This window comes from Topomyia yanbarensis, chromosome 1 (assembly GCF_030247195.1).
Source record: "Topomyia yanbarensis strain Yona2022 chromosome 1, ASM3024719v1, whole genome shotgun sequence".
Classification (NCBI taxonomy): domain Eukaryota; kingdom Metazoa; phylum Arthropoda; class Insecta; order Diptera; family Culicidae; genus Topomyia; species Topomyia yanbarensis.
The window spans coordinates 24,991,937-25,018,723 of NC_080670.1; the positions used below are offsets into that span (position 1 = coordinate 24,991,937).

At 40.6% G+C, this 26,787-nt stretch overlaps 1 protein-coding gene across 1 annotated transcript in view; it reads right to left on the bottom strand.

Moving 5' to 3' along the window:
• LOC131677126 (uncharacterized) overlaps positions 1-26,787 on the bottom strand; it is a 565,677-nt gene that overhangs the window by 441,751 nt on the left and 97,139 nt on the right. The window contains exon 2 of the mRNA XM_058956746.1: positions 4,758-4,908. Within this exon, the coding sequence (XP_058812729.1) occupies positions 4,758-4,803 (46 nt within the window). The 5' untranslated portion in view covers positions 4,804-4,908. The remainder of the gene's footprint in view (positions 1-4,757; positions 4,909-26,787) is intronic.

Consider the following 26,787-nt stretch of genomic DNA (forward strand, 5'->3'; position numbering starts at 1 on the left):
CGGAGTGTTCATTTGTGTTTACATTTTGCTAGCGTTGCCAATTTTATTTTGTGTCCACCACCCAATATGGCTACGCCACAGCGCTTTTGCGCGTGCTGTCCGACTTCGCAACCGCTCAGTCGGACTAGGGATAACACCTAGGTTTGAGTAAGCCGGGCAAACGAGTGCATCACAGGTTCGCTTGCTTCCGACGGCGACTCGGTGGCCACCTCGCCCGGCGGATCCATAGCGGCTTTGCGCCGCTTCGGTTCCTAGGTCTCGGTTATGCGACTAAGCCGCATCGAAATGGTACCCCTTAAACATTCTAACTTGAATCGGTTGTGTCACCGGAGCCGGACTACGAATTAGAACCAGCCAGCATTTCGGCTGAGTTAAACTGGAAAGTTTAGTAAAATTTAATCTGGAAATAAAAATTTTCTGGCCTGGCTCCAGCACCCCGTTGAATTCTAACGATTTCACCACCTGGGCGCCAGGTTGACGATATGAAATGAACTTTGTTTACTTTCGACAAGTTTTGATTCGAGCCAACAACATCCAGCCACTCGGGTACTCATTTTTGACAGTTCGCTTGTACTGTTTACATGGACTTAGAAAAATTCTTTGCGATTTGCTTTAAGCGAATCTAGTCGACCACAAATTTTTATAGGTCCATGTAAACAGTACTACACCGAGCAAAAAGCATCTTAGAATTTCATAAGTCTCGACATATGATCCAGCCTTCTGACGATGCCATTGAACGCTTTAGAATGTCATAGGCAGGCTTATGAATTCATTTATCTTTATTCATGCACTCCATAGACGTACAAATAATGTATTTCATAAAACAGTCTTATGACTTCGCTCCAATATATGCGTTTAAGAATTTCATAAGTTTTTCTTATGAAACCCATATGAAATCTGTTATTGATTCTATAAAATTGTATTTTGTTTTTCGTAAACGTCACTTTTGTGAAAAGTTCATAATTGTTTCTTATGAATTCAGTACTGGCCTGCACGGCCAACCCGAAGCTAATTGTTTCAGGCCAGCACTTTTTGATTACCGCTGTTTCAAACAAAAGATGTGAGATTTTTGTCAAATTGCTACAAAATTTTAAATAATTGTTTTTTATGTTATTGAATAAATTACTGTGAGCATTAAATCAGTTTACATGGTTATGATTTTTACAGAAGATATCCGATCATTTGAAATGAAATAAGTTGTGCATATAATTAGTGTCTGACGCGTATTTTATGATTATCAAAATCATTTGAGAAGTAACAATCATTATCATTCAGTTGTCTAAGCCCAGTTTCCCCCGAAATATTGACGAATCGTTGCCTATTGTGTACAAATTTTACCATTTAATGAGTTTTCTCTTCAATCTTCTGAAGGGATCTACACTTGGCGGTTCATTTGTCCCGAATTTAGTTCAACAAGATGACCACACTAATGAACTCATTATGAATGTCGTTCATGTTTTACAATTCTCGGTGGTTTGTTTACTTTGTCAGTTGCGTGAGTTCGAGTGCAACGAGTTCCCATCTGTTAATTTCAAATTCACATACTCCCATGTAAACAAACCACCGAAAATTGTTAAACGAAGTTCATCCGGCTCATTTTGGGGTTATGTCGGTTGGTGTAAAACCTAATATCCTCTAAAGGTTGATTTTTACTGTTGATTTTTTGTCTACTAAAAATGCTCGAGAAATGTCAGACATGTTCTATTTTTTATATGAATGTATAATATCCATAAAAAAACTTATGACATTCATTCGAACATTGTAATGAATTTCATAAGACTGTTCTATGGAAATCATTATTTCTACTATATTTTCTGCTTATAAATATCAGCAATTTTCATAAATGGGCACCTATGGCGTTCATTCGGACATTTTCATAAATTTCATAAGACTGTCTTATGAAAATAATAAGAGATGGATTTGGAAAATTTCCCTTCCAAATCATAAGACAAACTTATAAAATCCATTTAAAATCCTTATGTCTGAAAGTCATAAGACGTTTTTATGGAAATTCAAAGCAAATTTTGCTTAGTGTAGTGGACTGTCAGGAAAAGTGAGGTTAACTGCATCAGTAAAGAACCTAATGCTGCTTACTACGGTTGCCAACAATTCGATATCAACATTAGAATAGAGCTAATAAGATTTGTAAACAAAATTTTGTTTTGCTGATTTCTCTTAATTTGTTATATTTTCAACCCAGAAGATATTTGAAATTGATTCTACCAAGGGTAAAGATGTTGATTCGTGTGTATCTTTCATGAATTTCGACTCGACAGCGGAGTAATGAGCGAAATAAGTTTGTTTATAAAAATCTCATTAGCCCTTTTGAAGAATTGATATTGAATTCTATGCGAAGGAAAGGAAAATGTTTTCAAATGCCGGTAAAGCATATGAAACAATCATCATCGCTTACATGGTGCCAGGGCCTACTTTGATGCGTTTGATCGTTGCTACACGGTCGCTTCGTGTAATAATCGAAGACGAATGAAAATCTGCATGGATGAATGGGCGCTATGTTCGTTTGACGTTTTCAACTGCGTCCCTGAATATTGAAAATGAATGCGGCTGAATATGATCAATTTTCATTCAATGAATTTGAATATTTTTAACTCTGCTTGTGAACGCAAGAAGACGACTTTGTTTACGGATTAAACGCCCATCTGTGCGGTCAAGGCGGCTGCTAGATACTGATGAGACGAAGTTGAAATTCAAATCTACAACTTTGTAAAGTTTTAGGTATTGCGCTATTCATGCACAAACTTCTTTTAGTCAAATTTTCGCTTTAGCGTTACAATTTGATTACTTGTTTGTATGTTTTGCTCAACCCACGCACTCAAGCGTTTTTGTAAGAAGCCCATCTAACGAAACCTAATCGAGAGTCAATTCACTATGCTAGGATGGTTTTTCTTTCTTTTCACTACTTCGAAACCTGCAACTCATCGTCCTCCACCAATTTCGCTCCAAACCCGTAAAGAACTCAATCGAAATGACGCTGCCTCTTTGTGTAGTTTCACAAGTCACAAAATTGCCTATTTTCATTATCCCCCCTTCAGAGGAGCCCGATTTTCCAACAAGGCACAGTACAGTTGAAACTTTTTCGAGAACCGCTCGGATTTAATCGGAAAGTGTCATCGAAGCACAAGTGTCCTACTTGTTCTCTCGAAGCGCTACCTCATCCATCGACGCTGTCGAGGAAAATAGTTTCTTTTTGTTCATTGTCGTCAGCAATCAGCCGGCGAGTGGGCGGAAGAACTGAAAGGACACCAGGTCAGGTGGCAAGGGTGAAGTCAAGTGTTACAAAACAAGTTCGCTCAATAGCATCGCTTAATAGAATTATCAATGAAAAGCTGTAAACACAATAGCGCGCTTATCGCCCGCTTGTTACTTTAAAACCTCAAACCCGCAGTGGCCAAGTTCCGTGTGTGGTTCGTCCGGTGCACACGAGCAGTAATTAATGTTCACTTTTGGGTAGTCGCTTTGTTTTGGAGCGGCGAGTATCAGGTTGTCGTAGTCGGGTTTAGTAGGTGTGCCGCCGTTGTTTTCGCATTTACCTACCACTTGTCCGTACGGAGGGAAAAGTACTGGCCACTAATGCTTTGTTAAAACGCAACACGGGTGAGCAGTACGGGAAGCTTATGATTCATTCCGGAGAAAGTTTCTTTATCGAAATGTAAAGCTCTCGACGTTGTGTGCTTGGGTGAAGGAACTTTGCCACAAAGTCCTACACCAGCGTGTTCCGGTGCGGTTTCGCATTTCGGTAAATACTGTTTAATTGGGAACAAGTGTACTATTTTATGTGTTTAAATTTGGTACGGCTACGATGCGAGCCTTCGATTTGTCGGAATGATAGTTACTGTGGAGAAATTAATTTGCTGACAAATGACAAAAAAAGTGAAACAAAACATTTCCGTACTGGTTTTTAATCCGTAGGTAAATTAACTGGAATATCTAAAGTTGGTAAATCAACGAAGAAAGATTTGATGACCTAAATTGTAGCAAGAAGCCATAAATCCGAAGCTTTTCTACCATACCGCGAAATCGCTAACAATTTTCGACGAACAGGATAAGCTGCATATTGAAAGCTTATCCTGTCTTGTCACTTTATATTGAACTTTTTTATCCTATTCAAGCTTATCTAGCACAAACTTCCAACGCTCTCCGCCAGTCGGAGCTTTTTGTGTCTCCAGTTGAAAGCACATCCGTGAAATGTTTCGAGCATCCTTTATCCCTCAGGACTCAAGAGAGTCTCTCACTTATTCACCTCCCTACAAATGTTCACCCAAAAAAGCTTCCGATCAAAGCTCCGCTTCGTGTGCCACCTATGATGTCGCACCAGCAGTTATTATCCGAAGCTTTCGATGCACCACTTCCGGTCTATCGTCGATACATGTTAGACAATGTTGCTTACATACCTGCCTACCCATACCACCCTCAATGCTGAATCAAAATACAACCGCCCACTTTGATGTGGTGTAGGGTGAGGTGCTAGAATTTTCAAGGTCGCTCTGGCCGACCGTAAAGCGGCCTGCTTTTATGTTTATCGAAGTTATACATGGAGAAATGAAATCAGCATGATACTTCGCTCATATGTCTTCATCTTGAATCGGAACTCAGTCGAAAGCGGGAAAGCACCCGAAAATCCTTTTCCGCTTTCGAGCCTACATGCATGGATGTGTGTGTGTGTTTGCATACTCATTTCATGTCTCTACAAGAGTACCTAGCTGTACGAAATGGGTGGTTGCCCAGGTGGTACTTACCGAGAATCAGAACGACGGAAACGAATCTCAGCAGTGTCACTAGCATGATGATATGTAATGTTTTTTCCACCTTTTTGAGTTTGCCTTTCAAGCAGAAGCGGTAACGGGCTGTTCTTGGCGCTGTTTTTTCTCTCTTATGTGTGAGGTGTGTCTGAAAGGGGAAAATCGGAAAAGTTGTGGTGCAAGATTAGCATTAGTGCCGTAACGAAGAACCTAAACAAGCGGGCGTGAGGCGGTAGCCCGGTAGCAAGATGAAAATTTCCTGATTAAAAGTGATGGCACTAAACGGTCGTAAAGATTCGGAGCTTTCGGGCCCATAGAACCTACATGGCGTGTTGGTATACAATAGGCGCGGTGGCAATCGTGGTGTAGGCTTAGCCCTATATAGCTACCGCTTGCTAAATTGACCAAACACGTGCTTGCCTTATCGCAGGCAAACCTGGGGATGCACGTTTTTGCGTTACGGTCGTTCCCGCGATTTATGCGGGTCTTGTCCATTTTCAGACAACCAGTCAATGGGAATGGGAGTCGTAATACAATTTACTGACAGAATTTGTGGCAGCAGTGTCATAACGCTCTTTAATGGGTAATTTGGGATTTGAAGGTCGCAGGACGGGATAGTCGCAGGCGAACCGTTGCCATTGCCATCGAATGCCGAAAGCCGAAGTCGATCGATGGGGCACCTGGGGAAATTTGTTTTGCTTCGATACAGGTGGATTCGAATGGACTGCGAAAAAGGTAGCGTTCGTTTTGTCGAACTGTTTTGATTAGTATCAGAGATGAATGTATATAATAATTTCCAGTTGTTGATCTTCTATTCAGTGCACAGATAATTGGCTATTGGTAGTGGATCGGGTGCGATTTTGGGAAACTCACGGATCCAATTTAGCGCGCTAATCCGATTTTGGGGAACTGTCGGATGCAATTTATTTTTGCAAACGATACGATGAGATGTTCTTAGCAAATTTAAGGTAATTTAAATATGTCGGAGAATTTCTTTTAGTATCAATAATAGAGGTTTTAACTGTCCTCTTCCTATTAAAGGTTACAAAAATCTTTTATTTTTTGTGTACTTGTTTTTTGGAGGAGTTGGAAACCGAACCTAGATGAGTTGCGTATCGGGCAATCCATTTACTAACTACCCGCCCCACGCAAAGTTTTAATCTTGCAAGGAATTTCAAGTTGTGGACGAAACCTTAGGATAAATTTTGTTTTATCAAGAGAGTCGCTAACAAAAGAAATCGTGTGATAAAATAAAGAAAAAATCCGAAACATCTAATAATTTTTGATAAATTTTCACAAATAGAGAAATCCCTAATGATATAGTCTTGTCTTTTGTATACATTCATGTACATGGCTGGCAATAATACATCCGTGCTATAAGAAAAGACTAATGCATTTGACGCTTGTTTGGAAAAAAAATTAGCAAGACTGTTTATATATTATGAAGACAGAAAACCTTTATTTGTGACCCCTTTCTTCTCCTCTTTCAAGAAGTATGAACACGGACATGTTTGATTTTTCTAAACATATAATAGCACAAATAATCGAATCTCTGTGCGATGTGTAATGAGATGCTTTCTCTCAAATTCGCTTTTGTGTGTTTTTTCAAGGCCACATTCCTCAGCTATTGTTCGCGCTTTAAGGATAAGGATCAGTGCATCATGGAAAACCAATTTAAAGATAAGTGATCTGTACTTTCTGTAAAGTCTGGTTTCGGAATCCAAATCAAAATATCGTTTTCTTATTTACAAGTCCGTTTATGTTCCTCCTGATGCTCAACACACTGTTCACTCACTCTTCTCGCTTGTCTTCTCTCTACCGAAAACTCTACACGGATCTCTACTAGCCGGCCTGTCATCAGCGTTGCCAACCTATCAAGCTACCACTCCTAACGAATGCAAAGGGCGTATGAATTTTGAGGGCTCTACATCCCCCCTTGACTTTACTATCCTACAACACTTTTTACGTACGATATTCGTTTAGATACATAGGCTTTCGGTGAGTGCGTATTGGCCGGTCCTGCACAGTATCTGGATCAGTTTGCTCTAGTTGTCCAGGAGTTATATTTTCTATCGTAACGTTTCCGTTACTGGTGATTGCTGCTTCTGTTTGTTTAATGTGGGGGAAAATTTTCAAATGAGCGACGTTTCGTTTAGCAGTTCTACCTGTTTTCAGAGCTCGCAAAGATGCTTCTGAACCGTCCAAACTCACAATCTCATATTCCTCAGGTTCGTAGGTGCTGGACAGCTTATTGTCCTTTATCATGCGCTTTGAAACAACTATATCACCTACCTTGAAAACAGATTGTTTTGCTCTCCGTCGTGTGTCCGTATATTCCGCTCCTTTAATCTTATTTGACCAGTCGCGGTCTCGTATTTCCTCTTCATCAACGCGTCCCGCCTTTTCTCTAAAAACTGGAATCTTATCCCGCAAAATGCGGCCAAACATCAGTTGAGATGGTGGTACGCCTGTGGTTGCATGTGGAGTCGAATTATACATGAGAAGAAATGATCGCAAGTCCCATAACCAATCTGCAGATCATGAAGATTTACTGATTTTTAGACGTTTGAGTATGGTTCGGTTCGCTCTCTCTACCTCACCATTTGCCTGTGGCCAATATGGTGTCGTTTTTAATAATTCTATGCCGCATTGGTCGCAAAATGATTTTAGTTCTTCGCTTATAAATTGTGGGCCATTGTCAGACCGAATAGTTTCCGGTATACCGAACCTACAAAAGGTTTCATGTAGTGCCTCAATCATTAGTTTTGTAGTCGTTTGCTTCATCACTACTGCCTCTGTGAACCTACTGTAGTAGTCGACCATGACAAATATTGAGTGACCGGAGGGAAGCGGTCCCATAAAATCAACTGCAATGTCTGTCCACGGCTTTTCCGGCATTTTCGTCCGACGAAGTTGCTCTGGTACTCCAAGTGAACCAACCAATATACATTGTTTGCAATTTTTCACGAAATCTTCAGCATTTTTATCGATACTTGGCCACCACACTTTTTGCCGTAATCTTCGTTTCATAGCAGCTATCCCAGGATGTGCTTCGTGTGCTAATTCGAGAACTCGTTCTCGAAGAGATGAGGGAATCACCAGTTTATTTCCTCTAAGTAGAACCCCTTCAATGCCACAAAGTTCATTTGTAAATGGTTTGAATTCTTTGGGGATCTCATCAATCGACATTGATTGTAAGTTCGTCAAAACTTTTTGAATAACCGCATCGTTATTGGTTTCCTCTATAATTTTGTCATATTTTATTGCAACTGGTGCCGAACTTTCAGCGACAAGTCGAACGCACATATCGGTGGACTGATCAAAGGCTTGAGCAGAAGACGTAGACAGTCTCGAGATTGCATCTGCGATATTGGCACTTCCAGGAATGTGTTCCACGTCATAAGTGTAAGCTTGTAATCGGAGGACCCATCGCTCAATTCTTGCGCAGGGTTTCGATCTGGTGCTAAATAGAAACTTAAGTGCCTTACAATCAGTCATTAATACGAATTTTGTGCCTTGTAGATATAGTCGAAACTTTTCGACTCCCCATACAAGAGAGAGCGCTTCCCTTTCGGTCTGGAAGTACTTTCTTTCAAGGTCCGTCAGGGCTTTACTCGCAAAAGCAATTACCCTTGTATGTCCGTTCTTATCAACTTGTAGAAGCACAGCTCCCAAACCAGTTGGACTTGCATCTGTTACAAGTTTCGTGAGATCTTTTGGATTAAAAAATCCCAGATTTTCAATCTTGCAAATAGCCGACTTTATTGACTGGAACGCCATACTTTCTTTCTCCGTCCACTTGAAGGGTACTACTGAACGAAGCAACTGTCTCAAACAATCCGTTTTGGTAGCTAGGTGTGGTATGAATCTACCTACGTAACATACCAGTCCCAAAAAGCTACGCAGCTCCGATATGTTTTGAGGTTCCCGGAACTGTTGAATAGCAACCAGCCTGCTTTCCTTCGGCCGAACACCGTTGGCAGATAGCACATGTCCAAGAAATTCTAGTGATTCAACGTTATAGACGCACTTTTGATCGTTTAGCATAATGTCGTATTCAGTTAATCTTTTCAGTGTATCCGCCAACCTTCTATCGTGCTCGTTTTGATTTGTACCAAAAACCATCACGTCGTCGAGATATACAACGACTCCTTCTAGGCTTGCCAGAATTGATTCCATGACTTTCTGGAATAGCTCTGGCGCGCAGCTTACACCAAACATAAGACGTTTGTATCTGGTATAATAAATTATAATAGTATTTAAAAAAAGAAAGAAAAACAGAACAAAATAAGCGAAAGTGGTTTGGTAAAAGTTCTTCTATTTAAAACTAAAACAAAATCCAATTCATTTTGAAAAGTGAAAATTTAACTTGTATAAACCGTTCCATATTACCTGAAAAGTCCGTATTTGGTAATAAATGTAGTAATCGGACGGGATCTCTCTGAAATTTCCACCTGGTGGTAGGCTTCCTTTATGTCTATCTTAGAAAACCGCACGGCGCCATTTACCGACCCCAGAAGCTCTTCAATTAGCGGCAAAGGATGGGTCTCGCGTACTACTGCTTTGTTTGCCTGGCGCATGTCGATACATAGGCGTATTTCGCCTGAATCTTTTGTCACCGGTACCATTGGTGAGACCCAGGGTGATGGTTCTGTAACACGTTCAATAATATCTTGTTCCAGTAATGTGCGAAGCTTCATTCCAATGCCTTCCTCCATAGCGATCGGTGGGCGCCGGTAGGGCTGCTGGACAGGCTGAATGTTGTTGTCAATCGGGATTTCGACGGTAACGCCTCGAATTTTTGGAAAAGGACGCACTGGTTTAGCATGTACTGAATTCACATTGAAACCGATCTTCAATACTTGTAGTTCTTTTGCAGTTTTGTCACCTAACAAACACTGTTGACCATTTTCCACGACGTAAAATTTCGAGCAAGTTCGTCGATCTCGGCATGGAACATACCCATTATCTTCATCGGTTGGTTTGATGCGTACGCAATAAGAGTTCGGTCAACTTCTCTTTTCATCTCGAAAACATCCACTCCAGCTTCTTTCATCTGTTCCCAAATGTCGTTTGTAATCACGTTCGCGTCGGCCCCTGAGTCTATAGTCATCGGTATATCAACTCCACCCACTTTAAACATGAATACGTTTCGACCCATGGCGTAAAAAATGTAGTTCGTAGTTTCCTGTTTATTCACTTCTTCGGCAATCGCACGAATGCGTTTCGGGGGTGGTCCTCTTCCAGGTGATTGTTGGCGTCGTTTCTGGGTGTCAACACGGGAGTAGCATCTCTTGGCCCAGTGGCCAGGTCTTCCACAACTGGCACATTTAGTACGCTTTGCTGGGCACTCACTGCTATTTTGAATATGGCCTCTTCGACCACAACTGTAGCAAATGAAACGATCTGTTTGACGATCATTTACACGTTTCTCGAAACGAGTCTGAAACATGCCTTCTCGTTTGGGGTTTAGAGGTTTCCAATTTGAGCCCCGTTCTGAAATTTTGTTTATTTCTTGAGACTCATTTTTGGCCGAAACAGACGGAAAAACTTTTTGGAATGCTCGGCTGATTCAGCCATGCTTGTTCCCAAAGCAACAATTTCCTCGAGACTTCTATCTTTCTGGAGAAGTTTAGTACGCAAATCATCTGACGCACAGCCTTGCGCAATTCTGTCTGCGATAAGTTCGTCAATCACGTTTACATCATAACCGCATCTTGCTATCTGTTTGCGGAGTCGCATTACAAAATCTGCAAACCGCTCACCCGAAAATTGCGTAATCTGATGGAACACGTGACGTTCATATGTCTTACGACGAAAAGGTTCGAAATATTCGTCGAGACATCTGATAGCAACATCGTAAAAAGGAGGATTCAATGTTACATGGGGAACTTGGTTGACACCTGGTAGATGACGCAATAGTTCCTGAAGCCCCGGCCCACCTAAGTATGCTAACTGTGCTCGCCTTTCCGACTGTGTGTCAATATGCTGTGCCATGAAAAACGATTCCAGATCCAGTTTCCATACTTCCCATTCCGATGGTAGTTTACTAGTTTCGATATTTACATCGAAGGGTTTGATACGACTTGGTACACTCATCCTATATTTGAAATTTTATATAAACAAAATATTATGCAATTTATTTATTTTTTTGTAATATACATTTATCATAAATCCATTTATCGTCATTATTGTTGTTATTCATTTCCATCTTTGATGTGATACTATATTGTTTTGAATTTGTTTAAATTGTATTTCGCCTCCGAACCAAAATTTGACTTACACAGGAGAAAAGCTTTTATCCATGATAGGAATACTGTGAATTTTTTTTCCATTTATTTTTTTTTGCTTACCTTGAAGTTCTGAACATATACTAAATAAAAGGTGCTAATCATCTCTGTTGTTGTACTTCACTGTTTATATTATTTGGTACGCTGTCACAATGCATAATCAAAATGTTTTCTTCAGTGGTACACAACCATTCCAAACGGCAGCCATTGTCTTTATATAACCTGGTTCACAGCCTTCGCTGCTTAAATAGTATACACAACACTTTCGAGAATTATATTTGGTACACAACCAATGATTCCAGGACCTGTTTTTTCGGGTACACAATCACCTCCTCTTTCGCCTTTCATGGTACATAACCAAAATTCCTTCATGTGGTACACAACCATATATGTCTACTTTTTAGAGAAAAAAACACATTACTTCACTCTGGTACACAACCCATCGCACATCAATCCAGAAACATCGATTACCGCACATTTAAAAAACGCTGCTTCCTCTACTCAACAAAATCAATCCTCTTTCTTTTTCCAACTTCAACCCGCCTATTGCTTGAAGGCCATTTCAGAATAGATAGCGACATAACAACAATAACGACGATAGCCACTTATGCTATTTCCGAAGCTTTTCAAAAGCTTCCAATTTTACACATAACCTCACTTTCACTTTTACCTTTCACTGTGAATCGAGGGCAGAAACTGTACCCCTTTTCTTTTCACAATCACTTTTTCCAAGCTTCCGCCAGCTATAACCTAATTTTTTTTCCGACCGATCTTCAAAACACGAACTATAAAAACATTTTAATTTGGATCCTCGTCGCCAAATGTAAAGTCTGGTTTCGGAATCCAAATCAAAATATCGTTTTCTTATTTACAAGTCCGTTTATGTTCCTCCTGATGCTCAACACACTGTTCACTCACTCTTCTCGCTTGTCTTCTCTCTACCGAAAACTCTACACGGATCTCTACTAGCCGGCCTGTCATCAGCGTTGCCAACCTATCAAGCTACCACTCCTAACGAATGCAAAGGGCGTATGAATTTTGAGGACTCTACACTTTCCTTGACAGATTAATGCCTTTTCCCACTTGCTAGGGTTCTGACCTTGTGCGTTGACGGTGCCGATGACGCATGGCCGAGTGGAGATCGAATCGACTCCCCCTCCATAGACCCAAATAATAACCAGTGCACTTGACTGGTCCCTTTGTGATCTTCTTTCGGCCCGAAACAAAATCTCTGAGTCTCTTACCAAAGGTTCGCTCAGACAAGTTCAGGGTCGTGTTGACTAATTCAAAGCAGGCAAACTCTATTGCTTACTGCGACCACTTCACACGGGACTATTATGTGTATGTTCCAGCTGTAAGGGTATAGATTGAAGGTGTTGTCAACGATGATAGTTTGACATGCTAGGATCTGCTGTTTTATGGGGTTGGCTGTTTTTGAGACCGCTTACTCCAACCGGTGAAAATACTTGATAGCAAGCGCTTGCTTTCAGTATTAGTCGCGGGGGATGGAAATAAAACATACCCCCAATAAAAAAAAACCTTTCGACCTTCGACACAGCTCGCTGAGGAAAATGTGGCGATAATCATGTGGATAATTCGTGCAATAGAAATATTGGAAAGTGTCTCTACTGTGCAGAGTCTGCATGATATCTCTGCATGTCCCGCGTACAAACTATGCGGGGATAAACTAAACTGTTCCCTTGTGGGACGCTCCAAGCATTCTTTCGCAGAAATGTTAAAGAAAGCTACGCTATCATCCACAACGAACCGCTATACTCTCTTGTTTAACGAAAGCTGGGATCGAATTCTCTACAAAGAAACTGAGCTAGTCGTATTTTCCAAGAAGCGCGAACCAGCACAACTACAGCTTCTATTAATGGGTCAAACTATCGTCCAGATCTTCACAGGGAAATATCTTGGGGTCTGGTTCGACTCGCAAGGATACCACATACGGTATCTGAAGTAGAAGGATCAATTTTCTCCGTACAATAACCGGAACATGGTGGGGTGCCCACCCAGGAAACCTTATTAGGCTGTATCAAACAACGATACTGTCGGCAATGGAATACGGATGTTTCTGCTTACGGTCCGCTGCGAACATACATTTCATCGAACGGGAAAGAATTCAGTATCGTTGTTTGCGTATCACCTCAGGATACATGCACTCGACCCATACGATGAATCTCGAAGTCCTGTCGGGCGTTCTCCCACTGAAAAATCGATTTTGGGAACTCTAGTATCTATTATTCATTCCATGCGATATCTTGCACTATAGTTACTATATTCATAGTTGGGCGGAGACACTGAGCGGAGCCAATTGAACATGTCAAATGCCGGAGCCAATCGAGCATGACGTCACATAACATGGTCTCTTTGAATGTATATGGAAAAGGTATTGTGATTATGGTCATAACTATTTTACTCTTATCTTGTGTTATCGAGTGTAGAGAAACGAAAAGAACCATTTTGTTCTGTAACAATAAGAGATAAGCACACCTGCTCTCGTTCACAACATATGTAATGGATGGATTCGATGCTATTTATAAGGATCTATCTGCGGCCTTCGACAAAATCAACCATGATATTGCAATAGCGAAGCTGGACAAACTCGGCATTCATGAACAACTTCTGCGCTGGTTTCGTTCCTACCTCGATGGAAGGCAACTCCAAATCAGCATTAAGGACTGTCTATCTGCACCATTCTTCGCTACATCCGGCATACCACAAGGAAGCCATCTCGGTCCAGTAATATTCCTCCTCTACTTTAATGACGTCAATTTCACATTACAAGGACCCCGCCTTTCTTTCGCCGACGACATGAAAATTTTTCAACAAATACGGGATAAAACCGATGCCGAGCTTCTTCAGAGGGAACTGAACAGCTTTAGTACGTAGTGTGATCTAAACAGAATGGTTTTAAACCCGAGCAAATGCTCAATCGTTACGTTCACGCGGAAACGCCAACCGACTCAGTTTAACTACCATTTCTTCGGCTCGAGCATTCCAAGACACTCTCACATCAAAGATCTCGGAGTCATCGTGGATTAGGCATTAACATTCAAACCACATACGTCGTACATCGTGGATAAGGCATCACGACAGCTTGGGTTCATCTTCCGAATAGCGAAAAACTTCAGGGACGTATATTGCCTTAAATCTATAATGCATCTCGAATCAAGTGGAATCTTTGCCAAATGAGGTTAAATCAGAAAGCGAATCGTAAACATCGCGTATACGTATATGTCTATACACATTGCAACTGCGTTAATGTCTTAGACGTCATATAAGTCAATGGAAACGTTGAACTATCAAGTTAATTGAACATTTGTTAAGGTTGGACAGAGAACAGATCTTCATAAAAATCAATCAGCGTATGTAGAATGTTGTTACAGTTCTGCTGATTGATTTTTATGAGGATCTGACATACGGTGTGGAAAAAAAACTGCTGTTTTTCGTTTGCGAATTTTACCCTTTGTCTGTGCAACCGTAACGGATATTCAATAACAAATGAGAATGATTTCAATACCTTTCTGTAACTAAAGTAAAGAGCGTAATTTTTTTTCTCCCCAAGAGAATTGCTCTGGACTCCCTAAAAATGGGTGGCATGTTTCTTTTCGCTCGGGTGCTGTCAGTTAGATCGAAGATGACGTCGAAACAGCAAGCACTCTGCGAGCGTGTTGTACGGATTTACGGTTCACGGTAGACCACTTTCGAGACGAAAACGTGCCCGTCAGTACAGTTTACCCGATCCTGGCATTCCTTCTGGCGAAGAAGAAGGAAGCGTTGAAAAAGCTGTTTGACAACAGGGACGGAACGAGTTTGCGTGACGCCAACCGAAAAGATCACTGCTCCCATTGGAAACGCGCACCACGCCGCCGATTTCAGGTAAAACGCGCGGCGCCACGCCGGCGCGTACTGTTTTATCCTGAAATTGTCGTCGCGGCGGGGCGGCTGCGCGCACCTCTAGCTCCTATTAGAGGCGCGCGCCGCGCCGCATCCGCCGCGGCCACGGTTGCAGGTAAAATCAGCATCTACACCGGCGTGACGCCGGTGCGCCGCCGGTTTTTACCTGAAATCGGCGGCGCGGTGCACACCTCTGGCACCCATACCTTGATTCACCGAACCCTCAAGATGGAGGACATCATCTGTCGGAAGAAAACTCGATCCCCCGACTACACGGACGAGCAGATCACGATCGTGAAATCGCAGTGCCGATGGATGACAAAGAACCACCGCGAGACATCGTTCTTGCTGGACGACGAAAGTTACTTTCCGCTCTCGAAGACCCACGTTCCAGGAAATGACAGCTACTATTCCAGCGACAAGTCGCGATTAATATGAAAAAGTGTTATGTTGTACATATCGGACAGAGGGATTTAAATTTCATTTTTTTGTTTTTTAACTACATGACTGAAAAAAATTCTCATTTTTTATTGTATACCCGTTAGATATTGTTTACTTACCATATTTGCAAAATTGTTAGCAATTTTAAAGTTCAGGTGCCGTCGTTTCAGTGTTTTGCAATCATTCCAACATTTCAACATTCCGTTTTAAGGGAGGGCTAAGGGTTTCAGCATGAAAAAAAGCGATTTTTTTTGGAAATTTGGGTGAAGCGAATTGATTAAAACTATTGTACATTGTAATGTATCATGTATCATCAATTTCAACAAGCGACTCGCTGACTTAGCTTACTTTTTGTAGAACGTCTCTGGAAAAAACACGATGGTGGTGATACCCCATCTTCGAGTAGACCGTTAATTTAACACAACTTAAACGTCTATGTTCAAACTTATTTTCAGTTTTTTACGAGCTTCAATAAATCCCCTAGCAAACGACAAACGACAAATTTTAAGCGGTTACTTCTGTGCTAGTAGAGCCCATTTCATTGGTATTTTACCTACCTAAACGCTCAAGTTCATTTTTACTTTTTAATTGCTAGCATGTCGTGACATAATTAACCCCGAATTTGCAGACGTGCTGGGAATTATATCATTAGTAACTGAACAAAAACTCCCATTTCGTCGGTTCTTAGTTGCCAGAGCGTTATCGGGAAAAACTGTCCCGATCCTTACGGTCATGTGTTTTGCTCATATTTTTATGACTTTTGTTCGGAGCAGTTTTTTTTAACCTTGTCGTACGTCCGTTAGTATTCTTTGGCTCCGTACCTCATCGATCGTAAAACTTAGTTTTAATTTCCTGTTTCAAGAATTACGAGTTTGGCTAGAATTTTCTCTCTGGCGGGCGGTGTGAGCAGTGCGGAAAGTTGATAGCTCCGCCGAAATTGTCATGTAAGCCACGGCGAAGTGGCTCGTACCATAAATATTCTAATTTTTTTGATGCCAGGGGCCTATTAGTGGGGTTGCATTTTCCGCTCATAACGGCCACGGAAATTTAGTTTGCCATAAACCGAAACTGAATTCACCAGAACTTGTGCGCTGTTAGTGTGAGTTTATTTTGCATGGAAAAGATTTCACATTTGGAAATCCCCAGCAACAAACTCATTCCGATGAATTGATATTAAGCGGCCCTTACACGTTCAATATTTTTGTCAATACCAGTATTGACGATATTGTTACAATATTTCAGTCCCATTTGAAATCCACATCATCAATACAACTTTGTTCCATTACACGTACAATACTTTTGTCAATACTCTCTAGTATTGACAAAAATATTGAGCGTGTAAGGGCCGCTTTATACCGGATGGCCCGAAAAAGATTGTGTTTAAACGGTTATAACATTAACACCAAACAAAAATCAATCACGGAATGAATTGATCAATTAAACGATTGATTGCCGATCCAGTGCTGCGTGCATCTAGGGTCATATCATATATTTACGCCCCTAAAACAGGAAAGTTCAAATTAGTAGCCGTATTGTTCAAACAGTCCTCAATTCAACGCTGACGAATTCATGGTTCACCCAATTATTTCGGGCTGTTGAACCGATTAGGTATAATTGGATACCACTTCGCCACATAGCCGATAAAAATTAACGACGTGTCCCTGATCGATCTAGTCATTATGGTGGTGGGCTTGGGGTTTCCCAACAGTATGATGAATGGCATGGATATGGCCAGGCAATCGAATTGATTGTATCGGCGGCATTAATCAATTGGCTGAGTTATGATGGTGATCCTTTTTCCCTGGTAGGGGATGGGAGTGAGTGTAGAACAATACTGGTGGTGGTGGTTGTAATGGAAATTTCGGATTTCATCAACAACCGGTTAACCATGCCAGTTCCCGGAAGTGGTCCGTGTTTATTTTGTGGACGCTCACAGGTGATGAGATTTTAATCGGCTCGTGATTTAATCACACGAATTGAACGAAATGCAATTGCAATGAGCATTCGATATTTCAAATGGTTTATTTGGCTGGCGGTCGGTCGGAGCGAATGCTATAGTCATTTAGTAGTTGTACGAAATTACTGAAATGTTGGCACAAACAGACGGTAGATAAATTCTAATTTTGGAAATATATTTATATCGAAACACAGACTAGTTAACTGGAATAGAATTGGCGTATACAATTTATAGGTTAGAAGTGTCACGGACGGATACCGAGGTTCCAGATAACCGATAATCTATTCAACATTTAAGTCGCTCCAAAGAGTTATACGCATAGGCGGCTCCAGGAGGTACACTGGTGGGCACGGGGTCCATGCTTACTTTCCAGCTATTAGATGAAAAATATGCATAGCACGTTGTAGGTTTCTAAATTTAAGTGAAATTTTCAACGTATCGGTAGCGCGTCAGTTTGACAACGTCAAAATCGCTTGAGATGTCATCAACAAACAGCAGTAGCAGTAAACAAGAGAAAACAATGCACACTTTCTCTAATGTTATGCAAACTAAGGTGCTCCTCGTTTGTATTTAGACAAATTTCGCTAATTTTGTTACAAAGTTTTTTCTGTTGACTACGCCAATATGACTTCATGTCATCCTCTTGGTACTCACGTAGCTCCCATGGGATGTAAACATGCATGTAAATAAACCACCGAGTGTAAAACGAAGTTCGTCCGGCTCATTTTGTGGGGATATGTCGGTTGGTGTAAAACCAAATAAGTATGCGATACTTGCATTGAGCTCTTGTCAATCGGTCTCACGAACTCTAGTGCAGTTTCTTGGTTGGAAACTATCCCATTTGATTTTGACATCTTTGCTTATTGTAATCAGCCACGTTTTGATATAGTGTTTGTATTATGTATCGTGTACGTATATGAGGTATGGTAAATTTTATTTACAGTGCTCCAGACTACACTGAACGAAAATTTTCAGTACATAATACCAAAGAGAATAGGGAAAGAGACGAATAGTGTGAAGCCAAAAATACCTTATTGAGCAGACCAATCGTGCAATGTAAATAAACATTACTCATGCCTGAGTTGGAGGAGATAAGTATTGTACTTCTATCAAAAAAGAAATTTGAATTTTCATCAGAATTTAGTTCAATCGTGATTGTAAGGTGCATTCTAGAGTATATGTATGAGTAAAAATAAGCTTTAGAATTATTTCATCTCTTTGTTTCGAAATGCACATCGTTTGATAAACAAATCCATCGATCGACATACGGTTTGTTTTCAAAATATAATAGGAGTCATTTAAAGTGCTGCCTATAGAAGCGGTTGCCAAAATTCTAGTGTTGAAATCATCATAAAGGGCGTGTTGCCGTTTTGACTGATTTTCACTCTTCGTCTCTTTCCCTATTCTTTTTGCATAATACCACATAGGTTGCTTCCTATCGCGAGGGTTACTACTGCCATGACATTTTTCAAAGCTCTACCACAACTTGTATCAATCGACCCATCGGTAGCAGATCAGATGGACATGGCTCCTAAAGTAGATCACTTTTCCTCGTCAAGCCTTTATTCTTCTTCTATCCATCTACTCCGAACATGCTACTAATGCTACAGTGTTCTGTCGTCTTTGTTTAACCCATTCATGCCCATGTTGTTTGTGGACAACAACGTTTTTAAACAGCTATAACTTTTAATTAAGGCAAAATTTGCTCACAAAAACAAGTAAGGCTAATAAATGTGACTATTGCCTTTCATTTGGGTATTACAAAGTTACAAGGATCACCTTCAGAACTGAAGTTATTGCAATTAGTCTGATTGGATTCCGATGGAGCAGTGTTGCCAGGAACAGTTTACGTTGACGACGGAAAATGAATTTTTCATATATCTGCGTTATGTTGCAATATTATTGAAAATTGATAAAACTTATCAATTTAGACTTCCTTTGGCTACATTTTCCACGCAATTGGACTATTGTAAATATTCTAGGAGAATTGTATTGACCATTGGAAGATAAAAATTGAGCAGCTTCTAGCGCTGCGAGGAAAGCACCTATCTTTATGAAAAAAAGGCTTTTCGTGTTTCTTGACACCACCGTTTTCAAGGACAAATAGTTTTGAAACCCTGCATGCACTAGAAAAAAAGTTGGGCATGAAAGGGTTAAGCGAGATTTCATTCTGGTCCTACTCTGAACCAGAAGCAATTAGGTTCTTTACTGACACAGTTAACCTCACTTTTCTTGACAGTAGAGGTGTGCGCCGCGCCGCCGATTTCAGGTAAAAATCGGCATTTTTACATGCAGTCGTCGGCGCGGCGGCGGCGTGACGCACACCTCTACTTGACAGTTCACTTCTACTGATTACATGGACTTAGAAAAATTTTGTGGACGACTAGATTCGCTCGAAGCAAATCGCAAAGAGTTTTTCTAAGTCCATGTAAACAGTACAAGCGAACTGTCAAAAATGAACACTCAGTTCATTTCTGACTTCAGCGTAAAGTATTTAAAAGGATGTAATGAGGTGGGTCAGAGTCAGAGTACCGATCGAGCTTTAGACCAAATGAACGCCGATGTGCTTATTATTTTTACATGCAGTCGTCGGCGCGGCGGCGGCGGCGGCGTGACGCACACCTCTACTTGACAGTTCACTTGTACTGATTACATGGACTTAGAAAAATTTTGTGGACGACAAGATTCGCTCGAAGCAAATCGCAAAGAGTTTTTCTAAGTACATGTAAACAGTACAAGCGAACTGTCAAAAATGAACACTCAGTTCATTTCTGACTTCAGCGTAATGTATTCAAAAGGATGTAATGAGGTGGGTCAGAGTCAGAGTACCGATCGAGCTTTAGACCAAATGAAGACTTTTTTTCAATAGGTCCAATCTACAAAAGAGAGCCTCTCTTTGTTTACTTTCTCTTCCGCGAATTACTCGGTCACCTTTCTGATTTCCCTTCAACTATTTGCGTAATAAGCTACTAATACCCTTGGTCTTTCGAAACATACTGATAACATTTAATGTGCTTTGTTGTTGAATTAGAACTCTTGCGAAAACCAGCCGGTGGCTGCTTAATGCGAATGTTGAGCTGTACTAAAATACTGACCGTGTTGCTACAGTGGCTGTTTGGCAGGTCCAAGGACGTGATATCTGCGTGTGTCAAATCCCGATGGATAATTGTTAATACAATCTGTCAACCCAACAAACGACAAAAGCTAGGCAAGCCTTTGATCAGAGAGAATAAGCTGAACAAGAACTGTTTAAGCCAGTATCCAGCTAAATTGTTTGTTGGGAATAATTTGTCCTATTTTCGCAGATGGTAGAAGGCTATTAGAATGATGAAATTCGATTAGAAAACATTTCTGCTTGGATGCTTCAGGGAGCTGACACCTGATTAGTAAGCATTTAGAAAGTTACTTCAAGCTGTGCGAAAAACCATCTGTCAGTCGACGAATTCTTCACGTGAGCTTGTAATCCTATAACAATCTAATTTACCTACTCCCCTCCCTACTGAGTACTGAGGCAGCAAGGGAAAACAATTGCGCATTGTTTCAACAAACGGAATTATTATGGTTGGGGTAGTTCCTTAATTAATGCGATTTTCGCGTCTTGTACTGTGGCGTACTGACGGATGCGATAGCTTGAAACATGACTTGCTCTTCGCAGTGTATACTTGCCGGTTCCGGGACTGAAAATAACAAGGATGAAGGAGATTAATTTTTAAGTGCTCGTTGGCACGTGCCTGCGATATTTTATCAGCGAAATCTGGATGGTGATTTTTGCTGTTACAAATGGTCCTTTTCCTATTGGGGCCGTGGTCAGCTCTTTTTATTAGGCGATTCATCAAATGAGCAACCTTGGTTATGCAACTATTTTTTCCGTTCTCATTTTATTGCAAATAAGTAGTATTTTATTGCGAGTTGATGTTTTTGCACTGATTCTGAAATCAATCACTCGTTGGAAAGGTTTTACATCTGGCAGCGATTAATGGCGATTTCGCTTGAACCTGAAACCTCAGTTCTAACCCCAACCGCTGTCAGTTCATACATTTTGACAGCAGTTAGGATTCCGAACTGACTCAGTTTCGCCTCAAACAAAAACCACATAAGTGATAGTGATTTTATGCATGACTAAATATACTTCAAGCTAAGAGACGATTTCTTCACCCTTGCTTGACTTTTAAACCAGGTTCACCAGTACGTTTAAACCTGGCTTAAGCGTTAAGCGAGAGTGAAGAAAATGGCCTAAATCCAATAAGGCGAAGGTACTTTTTTCGATGTTTTTAAAATCTGGGTGTACGATAGGTTACTATATTTGAGGTTAAATAAAACAATGTACATACCTAGAATATCAGTGGTTCAACTTTTATTTAATGAGTATGAATATTGCAGAATATTTAAAAATTAACACAAATAATAAATGCGATCTATTGACATTATTCAGGTAAGAAAATGCGGAAGTAGCACATAGTGTGAAAAATTCTGAAACCGCTGAAGGAAATGTTAAAAAAAAACATGTTTTCAGCAGTTTTGTACTTGCAAATTATTTCTTCGGTCTCCTCGTCGTGGCCAGAGTATGGAATTGAAGTTGTGTATTTCGTCTCACGTAGTTGCTTAGCTGTGCGACGATCACGTTTACGCCACGACTGCAATGAAATTATTAAGCTAGAGCTCTATCATTTGCATGGGATGCCAGTGTTTTCTTCCTGAAATAAGAGCTGCCAGTTTTCCAGCTTTTGTGTCCGCCTAACTCTGAATATAGTAACTCTAGTTTGCAACTTTATTGCCTGTGAAATGCACATTACGATTCTTAGACAAAATGAGACCACCTTGTTTCTCTTGTGATAATGAATCAATTCCTGATTGAAAGTGCACTATAAACGATTCAATAGCGAAATTGACTAACCGTTCTTTCGCTTCATAAACGATTCAACAACCATATACGTCAAAGTCAAACGTACAACAACCCGCCGAGCTCTGCGGAACAGATAAAAATTCCTGGGACAGCAACCCATCAAACTCAGCATGGCATTCCGTCATGTATCACCCCCTTCGTTCGCAGTAAAATTCAAACCGAACTTGACATTGCACGTACATACCTAACAGTAGCTACCTACTGGCTGCTTGCCGTCCAAACTACGACAATATTTTCCCCGGTAGAATGACAATAGCAGGACTGTGCCGGGGAAGCGATTCGCTGAAATATTCAAACTATGCTCTTTGGAAAATAAATCCTCGCGTTTCACTGCCACTTCGAATTTAGATCTACATAATTGATGTCGCTGGTTTTTGTATACAGTAATACATACACACCAACCGGTCGGTGCGCAAGTAACGTTGGCGGTGATTATTGGTGTTGCTCTGTTATAAGCCACCGTTGCTTCCGCTTAGTGCACTGGTACAACTCTACGATCTGTTCCGCTAGGGTTTGTGTGAGGGTTGAAGTTCCTTTTTTTTTCCTGGACAGTTTTTATCGAGGGATTAGTTAAATGTGATTAGAGATGTGTGTGAAATATTAATTCCAGACTACATAGAAGTAATGGAAATCTTCAAACCTACCTTTGAAGTGCATAAAAAAATTTCATGACGGAAATTGGATTCTGAAAATTCTTGCCTGAAGACTGCTCAGAATTTCTAGCGAAACCCTGATTTATCATTGCATTGTTGGAAAAGAGAGAAAATATTCCATCGTTCATTTTATTATGGATTCCGTGAATACAGGGTTGCGTGTAGGAAAGGGAACAATTCCCGCTTGACAAGGTTAGGTCGGGAGAAGCATGTACCGGCACGGAAAGGTGAGTAATTGAAATTTTTACCAGAAAGAGGTGCCGGCATAAATGTGTACCACATGCCAAACATTTTCTTCAACGTTTAAAAGCCATTTCCAATATGGTATGTTCAACAATAGAATAACCATTGACTTATTTGACGTCTAGGCACTGAGGACTGACATACAAGTAAAGTTTTCAACTTATGTAAGAAATGAAATAAAGAGATTATAACTACTAGAGGTCGCATGTCGCTGCTTACACTGATAATTTATTATCTCGCTCTTACATATGCTAGGCCCATTAGTTTGACACATATTGTCCCGGGAACATACATGTCAAAGTAATGGGATACAATATGCTAGATCGAGACTCCATGTTTCAGTCCGTGAATACATGGAGACAGTAGCGCTTTGCTCCCTCTAGTAGTTATAATCTCTTTTAAATGAAACTGTCGCTTTTAAAATGACAACAGCAAGTAGCAACTTGCCACTGGCCGGCGCTTCGATCGGCCAGCAATCGCTATACGGGACTTGTGTGTAAACTTGGATACAATGGTGACTCACGCATGCGAACCTGTATGCGATGGTGATTTTCAACGTATTTTCATTTAAATGTTTACAGGTTTTTTGGGAAAGTTTGTTCTAGCTTATATGTCTGTTCTCTGTGGTCTACGACACCAACACAGTTGCGATGTTTATAGACAACATGCATATAACGCAATGTTTTCAATTCGCCATCTCATTTAACCTGTGGAATGAGCTTTTATTCAATCTCGTCCTAACATCAATCTCGCACTAACATATCTGCACATCGATTAGTCAATTGCCTGGTATAATAGCAAACATAACCATTATCATTTTTCCATACTCAACGAAACATCATTGAATGTTCTAACCTTAATCAACCAGGTTCCTTAACGTGGAATTTCGCCTTAACCCTGCAATTGTCACATATGATAATTGAATACTTTACGATGACGTCATAAATGAACTAAGTGTTCATTTTTGACAGTTCGCTTGTACTGTTTACATGGACTTAGAAAAATTCTTTACGATTTGCTTCGAGCGAATCTAGTCGTCCACAAATGTTTCTAAGCCCATGTAAACAGTACAAGCGAACTGTCAAGAAAAGTGAGATTAAGTGTGTTAGTAAAGAACCTAATAACAGACAACGAATGGAATGTAGTTCCTCGACATTACTTTTAATGGCGCATTTCAATTGTTCCGCGAAATTCCCAAACAAAATAAGTAAAATGAACATTATGTCATTTAGCCGAACATAAAATAAACGGGTCTTAAGGTAGATGTACAAATCCTGTCATACATGCACATTTTTTACAATTAATCTACGGATCGTTATCCAATAAACCAAAATATTCTACTTCACACAACGCTACAACCACTATTAATAAAATCGTCAATCGCTCCCGTTCTACCGCTTGCTGAAAGAAAACGAATCAAAGAGCACACTCCAATTTACACACCCATCGCAGTGAATGGTCTGTTCATGCCGAGGCATGTTTGGCGCAGCGACTGGCAACCTCGTAAGGGGTAAACCCAGCCACCCCGAAGCAAGACAGAAGAGTGAGTGTATAGGCGTATAAGTGGACTGCCTCATGCCAAGACGGGAGGGTCGTAGCGTAGTATGTTGGGACTTAGCTATCGATGCCTCATGGCGCGGCAGAGGAGTGAAAGGGTAAGCATCCAAGTCAGTCTCACACGGCATGTTAAGGGTGAGCACAAAAGTCAGCCTCACATGGTATGGTAGAGGCTAGCACAAAAGTCAGCCTAGCAAGGAATGAAAAAGGTGAGCACACAAGTTAGCCTCGCATGGTATGTCAGAAGTGTCCCACATGGGATGCCAGGGGGAGTGACAGAGGTACAATAGAGTGGCATGATCGAGAGTGAATCAGGTGATAGGGTGAGCACCCAAGTCAGCCTCACATGGTATGGGTGGGGCGAGCACACAAGTCAGCCTCGCAAGGAACGAAAAAGGTGAGCACAAAAGTCAGCCTCATGTGGGAGTGTTTGAGAGTGAATCAAAGTGCGATTGAGAGAGCACCCAAGTAAGCCTCATACAGGACGTATGAACGCGTGAGTGAGAGTGAATGAGTACATTTAGTACAGCCATCCCCCCAGAAGTAATACCGAGAGGTAGTTCCTGGGAGGAATGATGGCGGAGCCCAATGGAGTTTAGTCGGTATTAATGGCAGCGTCACCATTCGAGCCCGACACGCCCCCAGTGCACCCCGTGTGGTAGATTGGACCCTACCAATAGCACTGGGCTAGGACGTAAAGGTCTTCTCCATTGTAAAAAAAAAACACCCATCGCAGTGAACTCTGAAGTGCGCGCCGTGGTGAATTTATCTGAGCACGCCACACAGAGCAAGCGAGCGGAGTCTCTCGCACCCAACCACTCCTTCACCAACGTACACTTGAAATCCGTTTATTTAGCTCTGAAAGGAAGAGCGTTCTGCTTTTTCTGTGGTATGAGATCATTGTATGCATGAAACTGGCACGCCTGTGCATCATTGGAATGATACCTAGCGGCTTTGAACTGACACGAAACGTAGCAACACCTACTACTGCTCTAACTAATGTATTCAAATGGGTCTGATGAATACAGGAGCTAAGATGAATTAGGGCACAGCCCAAGTAACAATTGAAGTTTTATAGCACGCTACAAGTCCAATCTAAGTTTTATTAGTGGCAATAAAACTATAATAAAATCCCAATTGTTACTAGGGAGTAACCCTACGTGCACATATTTTCAATCAGATAGTGCAAAAATATAGCAATTCTGATCAGTAAAACGGAAGTTATTCGCATTTGAAGACAGGGAAAATATCTCAGCAGAAACTTTAAAATAGGATTCCCATATTGAAACGATAGAATTCTGCTTCAAAAGAATAGTAAAAATGTTAAAAATAAAATTGATTCATTAATCATTTTTAATCAGACCTAAAACTATTTTCATTGACTACCCGGATAGAAATCTACAGTAGCGTTTACCCTACAAACCATCATAAAACAATAGATATAATGATTAATACTGTTTCAACATAGTTCAACGCAGAGTTCTCGCAGTAGATTTACAATAAAACTTCCTGCAACAACTAATTTTACTGTCCAGCGAAAAAATGATACAGCAAATTCACATTAAATGTTACTGTTTCTGAGCAAAAAATGCATAAGAAAAAGTCGTTTTTTTAATGTCCATAACCACCCCCTTTTTTACTGTAAAAGTCGATCTTACATTAAAATTTACTGTAGAAACCTTGAAGTGTATTGTTTTTGTATTGTAGCAAAACATTAGAATCTATTGTAAATTATTGTCAAATTACTGTACTGTCAGAAAAAATCATGGTTTTGTTACTGTACATTTCTATTAAATAATTTTTCTAAAATGTAGAAAATGACTAAAATTTACCGAAAACAATTGAAAAATTCTTGGACTGGATTTTAATTTACGAATTATTTTTTCGATGTTATTGCAATATTAAATTAACATTTTAAGATTATACGGTTGAAAACAGGTTTTTTTTGTTCAAAATTATTCATCGAACGGCTTTCCGTGTAGAGTTAGGAAATAAAAACAACATTCCTCGGGCACATAGCACCCGGGCAGGTTGCTGTTTTATGGAGTTGCCGTGGTTATAGCAAAATGTTCTCCACCTA